Consider the following 10897-nt stretch of genomic DNA (forward strand, 5'->3'; position numbering starts at 1 on the left):
CACAAAAAATATACCTAGAAATTTGGAAAAGATTTGTTTTTTGGAGAGAACAAGAGTCTCCTCACTTGTGTGGATGTGTCTTTGAAGTAAGGAGTGCGGGACAGGTGGTTGCAGATTGACACACGACAAAACTCTTTTTGCAGCCATTTTGGGACCATGATGTGACGCTCTCTTAGGTGAGATAATGAATTTGGGGCGGACCCGCATTCTCGTCAATAATTTTCTTGATGTCATGATGCCACACTAGCATAATAATGAGATGAAATCTATCATTCTGAACACCGCAGAGCTCAACACATGGTAGCTTTTTCCTGCTTTATGTAGCATAGTCAAAAGCCTGACTACATTGTTAACTCTACCCTGCTACATGCAACGCAATCTCTAGCTTGACCGTTTGTCATCGTGCAGCCTTTTGCTATAGCTTTGCCACCTATCATCGGATGCAAATCATGAAAATTCAAGATTGGCTTGGAGCGATCACCGCACTAGTTCTTGGAGTTATGGAGTTACTTATTTTTACTTATTAACCACCGTGCTAGTTCTTGGAGTTATGGAGTTACCTATTTCTACTTATTAACCACCACACTCATTCTTGAAGTTATGGAGTTACCTATTTTTACTTATTAACCACACAAACAAAGGGGAGGACACGTGGTAGCTTGAGCCACGTGTCCTTTTTGGAAGCTTACATTGCATGGTCATCGTCTCTTTTGAAGCTCTCTCTACGCAATCACAAAATCACCTCGACATCCTTGCTTCTCTATTGAGTTCTCTGCACATGATGTTGTTCTCTCACTTTGATGTTTCCATTCATCCTGCAGTCTGCATCGTGACTGTGCTTTTAATCATGGAGTCAATGAATTAGATGAGCTCACCTCTTCAAGCAAAGTAGGAAATTCTTCTCTCTACCTAAAGACAAGAAGACGAAAGTCTTTTTGAACAACATGAATAGGAGCTACATTTTTTTTGGGGATACAACTGGCCATTCTTGCATTTACTTCTCATTTTGTGGCCTTCTTTCCTTCTTTAGCATGTCAAGATTATGTTCTTTCCCGTTGAGAAAGTCCAAATTCTTGACAGCAGAAAATCTTTGCAGTGACCGAATTGTTCGAATGGGTAGAGAGCAATGGAAAAACTATGAAGTCTATAAAGCAGTGTGCGCGCCACATATCAAGATGGAGCGTATGAAGTAAACATGGAGAAACACTCTCTACGTAACAAAGCAATGTGCGAAAAAAACTTTCGAGTACGTGATGCTACGAGCAACAGCGAGAAGGTGTATATATGAAGCAGCAGCGACAAGTATATCAAGTAGAAATGGAGAAACAAACTCTGTGTAATCTGTTCAGGCTATAATTACAGAGAAAACTCTCGAAGTACAAGTTAATAGAGCAACGTCAAGGAGCAGCAGCAATATCAAGCATCAGGGGGGTTGCGTATTTTGGGACCCAGGGGGAGGGGCGTCCAGCGATATTCATATAACGGGAAGAAGCTACAGACTATCAAGAAGTACTGTATCAACAAGTATGCAAAACACTACGTGATGCTATATATTACAACAGAGCGATTAGCAACATGAACACCACCAACTCCAGCAGCAACGTTGATATAATGAGAGGAGGCTAGAGAGTATGAAGAAGCTGTGTATCATCATCAAGTAGGAATGGAGATGTAAAACGCTAAACTGATCACCAGCAGCAACAGTCGTATATTAGGGGAAGAAGCTACAGAATCTCAAGAAGCAGTGTATGAACAAGTAGAAATGGAGCTATCAGGCTATGTACACAAGCAGCTACAACAGAGCGATGAGCGAAATGAAACACCACAACTCTTCCAGCAACGTTTAAAAGAGTTACAGAATATCAAGAAGCGGTGTACCACCAACAAGTAGAAATGGAGATCCAGAAAGCTAACCTATCCTATCAGACATGAAAGCCACCAACTCCTCCAGTAACGTTGGTATAACGAGAGCCGCTAACAGAAAATCAAGAAGCAGTATATCAACAAGTAGAAATGGAGAGCCAAAACGCTACGTGATGCTATCAGGCGATATATACAAGCAGCTACGACAGAGCGATAAGCAACATGCAGAACATCTACGTGATCCTACAAGCTTATACAGCAACAGGGAGACGATGTATGCTACAAGCAGCATCATCAAGCACCAATCTGTGTTGTGTGTAATTCTTCAGTCGACTTCTTCGATTTTGGGACCCGGTCCGCCACCTCCAGTTCCACCATCACCACCACCACCACCACCACCACCGCCCATGTCGTCTGGCATTCCCCCCGGCATCCCTCCTCCCCCTCCTCCTTGATACATCTTCGAAATGATCGGATTGCACACCTCCTCCAGCTCCTTCTGCTTGTACTCCAGCTCCTCCACCTCCGCCAGCTGATTCGAATCCAACCATTCCATCGTCTCCTTCACCGCCTTCTCTACCTTCTCCTTGTCGGCTGGACTCAGCTTCCCCGCAAACTTCTCATCCTTCACCGTGTTCCTCATGCTGTACGCGTAGTTTTCCAGTGTATTCTTCGCTTCCACCTTCTTCTTGTGTGACTCGTCCTCCGTTTTGTACTTCTCAGCCTCGCTCACCATCTTCTCTATCTCGTCTTTGCTCAGCCGGCCCTTGTCGTTGGTGATGGTGATCCGGTTCTTCACCCCGGCCGTCTTGTCCTCCGCGCTCACGTTCAGTATCCCGTTGGCGTCGATATCGAAGCAGACGTTGATTTGGGGAACTCCCCTGGGCGCCGGGGGGATGCCGGTCAGCTCGAATTTGCCCAGCAGATTGTTGTCTTTGGTCCTGGCCCGTTCGCCTTCGAACACCTGAATGAGCACGCCTGGTTGGTTGTCGGAATACGTCGAGAAGATCTGTTCCTTCTTGGTGGGAATGGTGGTGTTCCTGGGGATCAACGTGGTCATCACTCCTCCCGCGGTTTCTAGACCCAGACTCAACGGTGTCACGTCCAGAAGGAGCAAGTCTTGCACCTTCTGGCTCGCTTCGCCGGTGAGAATCGCAGCTTGCACAGCTGCTCCGTAGGCAACAGCTTCGTCGGGGTTGATACTCTTGCACAGGTCCTTCCCGTTGAAGAAGTCCTGCAGCAGCTGTTGGACTTTCGGGATCCGAGTAGATCCTCCCACCAGAACGATCTCCGCAATTTGGCCCTTATCCACTTTCGCATCACGGAGAACCTTCTCTACTGGGTCCATGCATTTTCTGAACAAATCCATGCACAACTCCTCAAACCTTGCCCTGGAGATTTGTATCCGGAAGTCTATGCCTTCATATAAAGATTCGACTTCAATTGTTGTCATCGAAGTTGAGGATAACGTCCTCTTGGCCCTCTCGCAAGCCGTCCTCAGGCGACGAAGGGCCCTCGCGTTATTGCTGATGTCTTTCTTGTACATCCTCTTAAATTCCTGTACACAGAAGTTCACCAAACGGTTGTCGAAATCTTCCCCACCTAGATGGGTGTCGCCTGCTGTGGCCTTCACTTCGAAGATTCCCTCTTCTATTGCGAGGAGAGACACATCGAATGTACCTCCACCCAGGTCGAATACCAGAATTAGCTTCTCTCCACCAGTAGTGGCTCGCTTATCCAGGCCGTAAGCGATGGCCGCAGCAGTCGGCTCGTTGATCATTCTCAGGACGTTAAGCCCGGCAATCACACCAGCGTCCTTAGTTGCCTGCCTCTGGGAATCGTTGAAGTAAGCTGGCACTGTAACAACAGCGTTTTTCGCTGTTTGTCCCAGGTAGGATTCTGCAATCTCCTTCATTTTGGCCAAAATCATAGAGGAAATCTCCTCTGGCGTGAATTTCTTTTCCTCTCCTTTGTAGCGCACGACGATGAGCGGCTTATCTCCGGGTCCAGGAATGACCTTGAATGGCCATAGCTTCATGTCGTTTTGTACAGAAGGATCGCTGAAGCGTCTACCGATCAAGCGCTTTGCATCTAACAAAAGCTCACACCAATTGCGATTGTGTTAGACTCATAAAGCAGATTTACAAATTCGTCTAACGAAAAGAAGTTGAACTCGTCACTCTTTTAAGGCCGATCTCTCATATTGACGGAGCAAAGAACAGTATTCCAACACTGAAGCAGGAGATTCACGTCATAGACCTTACCGAAGACGGTATTTTCAGGGTTCATGGCCACCTGATTCTTGGCAGCATCACCCACCAAGCGTTCGGTGTCAGTGAAGGCGACATAGGAGGGGGTGGTACGGTTGCCTTGCTCGTTGGGAATGATTTCGACACGGTCATTGATCCAGGCACCCACGCAGCTGTAGGTAGTACCGAGGTCGATACCGACGGCTTTGTCGACCGAGGCCATAATGAAATGCTTGCAAACGGAGGAGGATGGAGCAGAGAGAGAGAAAGCCCGCAATACGAGACGTGATCAGAGACGATGATGCAAATTAAAAACAGAGGCGAAGAAAGTAGTAGCAGTGAAGAAGACAGTGGAATGGGCACGTAGGGCGATTGCTTATTATAGTTGGAAGTTAGGAATGCTGTGGATGTTTTCAGAACTTTGCCGCACGGACGATGATAATCACTTCAAAGTAAACTAGAAGCTTGGAGAAGCTGTTTTTCTCGAAAAAGCTCTTCTCCTAATCTTTTTCTCAAAAAGAAAATGGCTAGGTGCACGCTTCTTGCGAAACCATGCTTTCACGACCATGTGCCCGCCCGAGCACCCAAAGGAGTGTCCACTAGAAGTCCACCAATCAACACCCCGCGGACACATTAGAACCAATCAACACCCCGGGGACACGATTCGAATGTGGGCCTTAATGCAAGATGGGATTTAGCTACTAGACGGTGTCGCAGAAGTCAACCCGCAGATAGGATTCAAACTTGGGCCTTGTAGGATGGGATTTCACATTTTGACCAGTGGACCAACTCTACCTTGAGAATACAATCTACAAAAATTTATGAATTTATACGTAGTAGTCTACCCCTTGTGAATCCACACACGTTTTAACTCCAAAAAGCTGCAGCAGACGATACATTTGGGGGCTTCTCTTGTCCGGCATAGACATTTGTGAATCACCCCTTAGGGAAGTTGCTATCCATTTTCTATTACAAAAAATGAAGACCATTGATAGCGCAAATGCATGAATGGGTGTAGCCACTTTTTAGGGAATATATTGCATATGGGTAACTTGCCTTACCCATAACTTATGCATTGCCCAGGAGAATTGGTCTCCAAGCAATAGTACACATTCCAAACTTGAATATGGGACCAAAAAAATATGGAATTAACATTTTGAATAAGATTGTTAAATCATTTCAAGTGCTATATTGCATGTGGAGCATGCATCCTAGACAGTATATGATACAACTTCTTATTCAAAAACATCAAAAATTCGTGCTCCACATACATGCAATCATGTAATCATTCAAGGCGGCACTACTTGAGCTTCCCCTTGACCAAAGGACAAACCTAATTGAGAACATTTGGTATGGTTTAAGTGTTGTACTCAAATTACGCACACCTATTTGAGGGCATACTTATATCAAACCGACAAGGAAATACATGTTTGCAACGTATGTAGAGGGATAAACAACATGAAGTAGAAAAGCTCCTTGTAGAGCTGCAATATGTAGCGTGGCATAGGCACGCATTTGAACATTGACTTGATCGTGAAAATGTATCAGTCATGTGAGTGGACCAAAGCCATGTCCCTCCTAAAAGAAGCAATGCCTATCACCCAAAAATTCAGATTGACAACTCTACCAACACCTAGGGAAATGCACGCCGAGGTGAGTGTACTCTCTAACTTGAGAGATGGCCCATGCATAGTGAAAGGGGTGCACTGTTTAGATTAAGTAGCTACAAAAAGGGCAACATTAGCTACGTTGGTGTCCCCTGAAACAAACAAAAAATGACTTGGGCACACAACATTGAGGGATATTGTCAATTAGAAGGACCAACATGGCTCCAACAATTGGTTGTAGAGTGGCAGCAATGCAGCTCCCATCTTGATGTGAGGAGTATGTCAGCATCAATAGAACACAAGAAAAGGAAGACTTTACTAAGTGATTATTTAGGCACAACAACACGAGAGTTTTTAGGATATTTGCAAAAAAGGAATGAGATGCAAGTAAGTCGATGTAATGTGTGGGGAATCTATTGGTACACAGGTGTTCAAAGATGGCAAAGATCTCATTGGATTACATCGTTGAGCATGTCAAGATGGCTTGATTTGATAGATTAGAATATGTGAACAATTACATCTTGGATAGCAGGAGAGCAAACTAGTTTAAAAACTCAATAGGTCTTGAGTGAAGGAACAACGAAAGAACAGAGATGGAAAGCCACATCAGCAATGACATTTTTTCTACTGCTTGTCCTGAGCTTGATGAAGACATTTGCAAGGGGTCCCTTGGCAACCCAAGATTGTCGTACATGAGATTGATCGATTGGAGGAGGAATGTAGAGTTCCCAAGAGTCATTCACAAGATGGTCACATTGTAGGAGGAATTGTGGGAAGGCCTTAAATATTATAAGAACCCACAGTTTGGGAAGTATCCCGGGGGATTCACAGGGGGAAACTTATGATATCACGTGAGTGTACAATAGGGGGTTTTTTTGAAATGAGGCATAAGCTTATACATTAGGGGTGGGGGCTCTTTTTTTTTCCCCAATATTGAATTTAAGCTAGGGGGACCATGTCATATTTAAGAAGGGGGGATATAATATAGGTTACCTTGGGTAACTAGTCTAAACAAGTTTGATTTTGTGTATGGTTTTAAATAGTCATAAGGAAAGTAACCTAAATTTGCTTATTGTGTAATCTAAATGCTTGAGAAAGAATGTAGATTTAAGGAAAGGGGGGGACATAATGGAATTTTGGTGGTATCTTATAAGCTTAAATAGGGGTGTTTTATCATCCTATGTGGATCTTAAATAGGGGGTTTTCTTGAAGTTCATGCACGCAGGTGACGTCCCCCTTTAATGAAGAGTGAATCCCCTTGGGGAAGTATGTTGTTGAAGGCTTCCACAATGCAAAGTGTCGAGCCCTTGTCTTGGAATCCTTGCATAAATATAAAGTCCTCTTGGACTTGATCTCTTGGAATCTTGGATATATATTACCGGGGACTTTTTTAGGGGCTGACCACCTCTCTAATACAGTCAGCCTTTCAATAGAACTTGAATTAAGCAGTAAATTGTCTTGTTTTAAAAAAAAAAGAGAGTAATAAATTGTCCTTGTATTTATCCATCCTTAGATACGATGGTGAAACATAGAAGAGTAAATCTTGGTTATATATTACCCGGGTATGTAACTTTAGGGGTTGACTATACATTTGGCTATTCTATATAACTTCAGTTTTAAAGTAATAATTCACCACTTATCCATCCTTGGATATGACTGCTTCACTCAGCTGGAGTTTATAATTTGAAAATGTTGCATTTAGTTGGATTCAAAGGTTCTATTTTCTTATGACTACTTCACTTAGTTGGACTTTATAATTTGAAAATGTTTCTGTGAGTTGGACCTTATAATTTGATGGACATTTTTCAATAATATAGTATGATCCTATAGCTTGCAATTCATTTAGAATTTGTGGTCACCAGCCTGGTGGATGAATTTTGATAATAGATAAAGAGAACCAGCCTAAAGGGGACTATTTTAGTATAGCACTTTGCAACAATATGATCCATTTTAGGATAACAAGGTGGTAGTGAAGGATAAGTGGTCGCCAGCGTAGTGGTTGGTTGCACACTAGGATATTAATTGCCACTAGTGCAGTGGTTTGCTTGTATTATTAAAAGATGAATGGCATGCAATTAATTCGTTTAGTATTTGTGGTCACCCGTTGATTCGTAGTCACAGTCTAGTGGTTGAAATTTAACAATAGTTAAAGAGAACCAACCTAAAGGGGACGCCATAAACAAATGCATTTTCTAATATTTCACCAACTCGGTGGTTGAAATCAGACAATAGTTATTTCACCAACTCGGTGGTTGAAATCAGACAATAGTTAAAGAGAACCAGCCTATTTGTGGGAGCAATTGGATCCCATGACGTGCGATTAGATGACTGAAAATAAGCACGGTGGTGGTTGTTTGGGATATACTAAAAACAAGCATGGGGTTAATCTATCATTTGGGATTTACAAAAACAAGCGTGGTGGTTATCTGGGACATGTGATGAGGATCTAGGTGGCCTTTCTTGCGACATATGATGAGGATCCAGGCCGCCTATAGACTACACATTCATCAGGGAGACATGGGTATCAATCCCCATGGAGCAATGCTCCAATACAACCAAATCTCAAGTCATTCACAACTGCTTGCACAAGTCAAAGCCTATGTGTGTTTAGCAAATTGGCAACAACAAACATTCCTATCTTTGAATTTCCTGACATACTAGGGCTTCCAATGCTCAAAGCTCCTCTACCCAATTGAAATCTCAAGATTATGCTCCATAAGATTGACATACAATCCGTCTGCTGACCCAACATGCAGGCCCCCTTTTTGCACTGCTATGAGGAAAACAAAACAAAATACAGTATGTGAAAAAATGTGGTCTAATCAAACTAATCAACCTATGGGAAAATAAAACAACTTGAACCCTTGAGCTGGTTTAATACAATCATATATAATAAGGTACTAGCAAAACAAAACTATTTCAACCACCACGTTGGTTTAGGACAGAGTCACAATTTCAACCATCGGGTTGATTTAGGATACGGTCACAATTTCAACCACCAGGCTGGTTTAGGATACGGTCACTATTTCAACCACAATGCTGGTTTAGGATACGGTCACTATTTCAACTACCAGGATGGTTTAGCCTGATGGTCACAATTAGACAATAAATATTAACAAGTATATTGCTTTTCATTTCTGAATTTCACAATTAGAAAATAACAATATATTGCTTTTCATTTCTATACCAATATATTGCTTTCATTTCTTTATTTATGTTCAACCACAATTTCAATCAGATACTACTGCTTGACTTGAAATAACACTGGGCTAGCTTAGGACAATCACAATCACATTAAGTCCAAGCCATCCCAGTCTAGAAATTAAGTGGTATATGACCCAAACAGTAGGAAATTAAATTTAACTAATTTAAGTACTAAGAAACATAATAATTTCAACCACCAACCTGGTCAACCATGTTCAACCACACTAGTGTTTGAGTTGAACCAACCATGGTTGCATGATGTTCCAACCACTCGGCTGGTTTAGTAAAATAACAATATATTGATGTGCTATTGCGAAATATATTGCAGCTGTTACTTTTTGTTGAACCACATTGGTTCAGGATGATCACGTAACTGGTGTTTGAGCTGAACCAACCACTATTGCACATGATGTTCCAACCACCGGGCTAGTTTAGGACAATCACATTAAGTCCAAGCTAGCCTAGTTCTGGTGTTTGAGCTGAACCAACCATGGTTCCATGATATTCCAACCATCGGGATGGTTTAGGACAATCACATTAAGTCCAAGCCAGCCTAGCAAACTATCCCAAAGCTCAATTACAAACAACCACCAGGCTGGTTTAGGCAACCACTGACCTGCATTGTATTAAGAATAAAACACGTAAACTATCCCAAAGCTCAATCACAAACAACCACGGGGATGGTTTAGGAAACCACTACTAACATGTGTTGTATCAAGCATGTGTATGATGTGCTCGTCAAACATCTTCCATCCTAGTTATTTGGAGAAACTCTTGTATTTTCGTGCCAAAACGTCACCACTATTGCAAATGACTTTTGCACTAAGGCCATCTCTCCTTTTCTTGTGTTCTGTCTGCTTTGCGTACATCTCTTGAGGTGTTGGTAGGGTTGTCACTCTATGAACTTTAGGGTGCAGGCTAAATCTTGTGAAGACTCGAGATTGGTATTCACCTGAATGTCCTAATGTTGCTTCCTTGAATGCTACCACCAATTGTGACATCACAGTTTGTGTTCTTCGCTCTAATGGCAATGATCGAATGCATGCATTTGCAACTATTCCTGCTCTGCTTCTTTGCAAGGAGTCTTCTGTTCCTTATGCCTTGACCAAACTTTTCAACTTTCCTATCTCACAACCTCTGTCTGCTGTTCTTGCAAGCCATGGCAAGCTGCATGTTGCCATGGTGATGATCAGTGAAAGATGACAATGCCAAACCAAAACAGAGAGAAGCTAGCTTGTGAGGAGAGCAAAGAATAGAAGACAACTTACCCAAAAGATGACAATGCCAAACCAAAGATGGCACAAGGTCACATTGAGATGCGTGCGATTTGTAGGGTGGGGACAAGTTGCAGGTACTTAATCTTCCAAGATTTGATGGATGGGAGGTGTGAAAATTCAAAATTTGTGGGAGTAGCAAAATTTTGAGCCGCCAATTTCCCCCCCTTCGTCGATACATGTCAACAGAATTGGATATCCCAAAAAAGTGCAATGTGGCCTCAAATGCTTCAAAACACAAATAGGCCAAAGAGCATGCTATCGGGTTTGATGTTGTGTATTATGAAATGCAATGACCTTTGGCATGCTTATGAGCCATATAGTAAGCAAGTGCATGGAAAAAGGAACAATTCAAAATTATAATTGGATTAATTAAAAGATCTTTGCACATGCACAAATTGCACATTTTCAACTTCTTCCATTTTAGGGTGAATCTAGATACCAATACCAATAACTATCAATGTTTTAAGACCACCATGCAATAGTACCAGTAGTTTGGATTCCAAATTTTTAATCTGTTTTGGTTTTCAACAAATCCAAAAAAAGTTATACAGTGTGCTCTCAAATGGGTGTGCATCACTTTAGCACAGCATTGGACGCCCATTAATGCATGTATGTACAAAACAAATTTTTGATGTTTTTGAATAAATTGCTATATCCTATAGTCTTCAGGATGCATACTTCACTTACAATATAGCAC

General features: G+C 42.3%; 1 protein-coding gene across 3 annotated transcripts; it reads right to left on the minus strand.

The window, feature by feature from the left end:
- Positions 1–2188: 2188 nt before the first annotated feature.
- LOC147897966 (heat shock 70 kDa protein 5-like) lies at positions 2189–4335 on the minus strand. Of its 3 annotated transcripts, none has more exons than XM_087380697.1 (3): positions 4128–4335; positions 2260–3954; positions 2189–2226 (listed from the first exon to the last, which is right to left on the minus strand). In XM_087380697.1, exons 1-3 carry the CDS (start codon positions 4333–4335, stop codon positions 2189–2191), a joined length of 1941 nt encoding a protein of 646 aa, XP_087236823.1. The 3 variants fall into 3 exon arrangements, with proteins under 3 accessions (XP_087236823.1, XP_087236822.1, XP_087236821.1); XM_087380696.1 differs by having other exon boundaries at positions 2257–3954; XM_087380695.1 differs by having other exon boundaries at positions 2189–3954.
- Between the last annotated feature and the right edge of the window lie 6562 nt (positions 4336–10897).

This window comes from Dipteris shenzhenensis, chromosome 10 (genome assembly GCF_047967505.1).
Source record: "Dipteris shenzhenensis isolate YYH24624 ecotype China chromosome 10, Dip_SZ_1.0, whole genome shotgun sequence".
NCBI classification, from domain to species: domain Eukaryota; kingdom Viridiplantae; phylum Streptophyta; class Polypodiopsida; order Gleicheniales; family Dipteridaceae; genus Dipteris; species Dipteris shenzhenensis.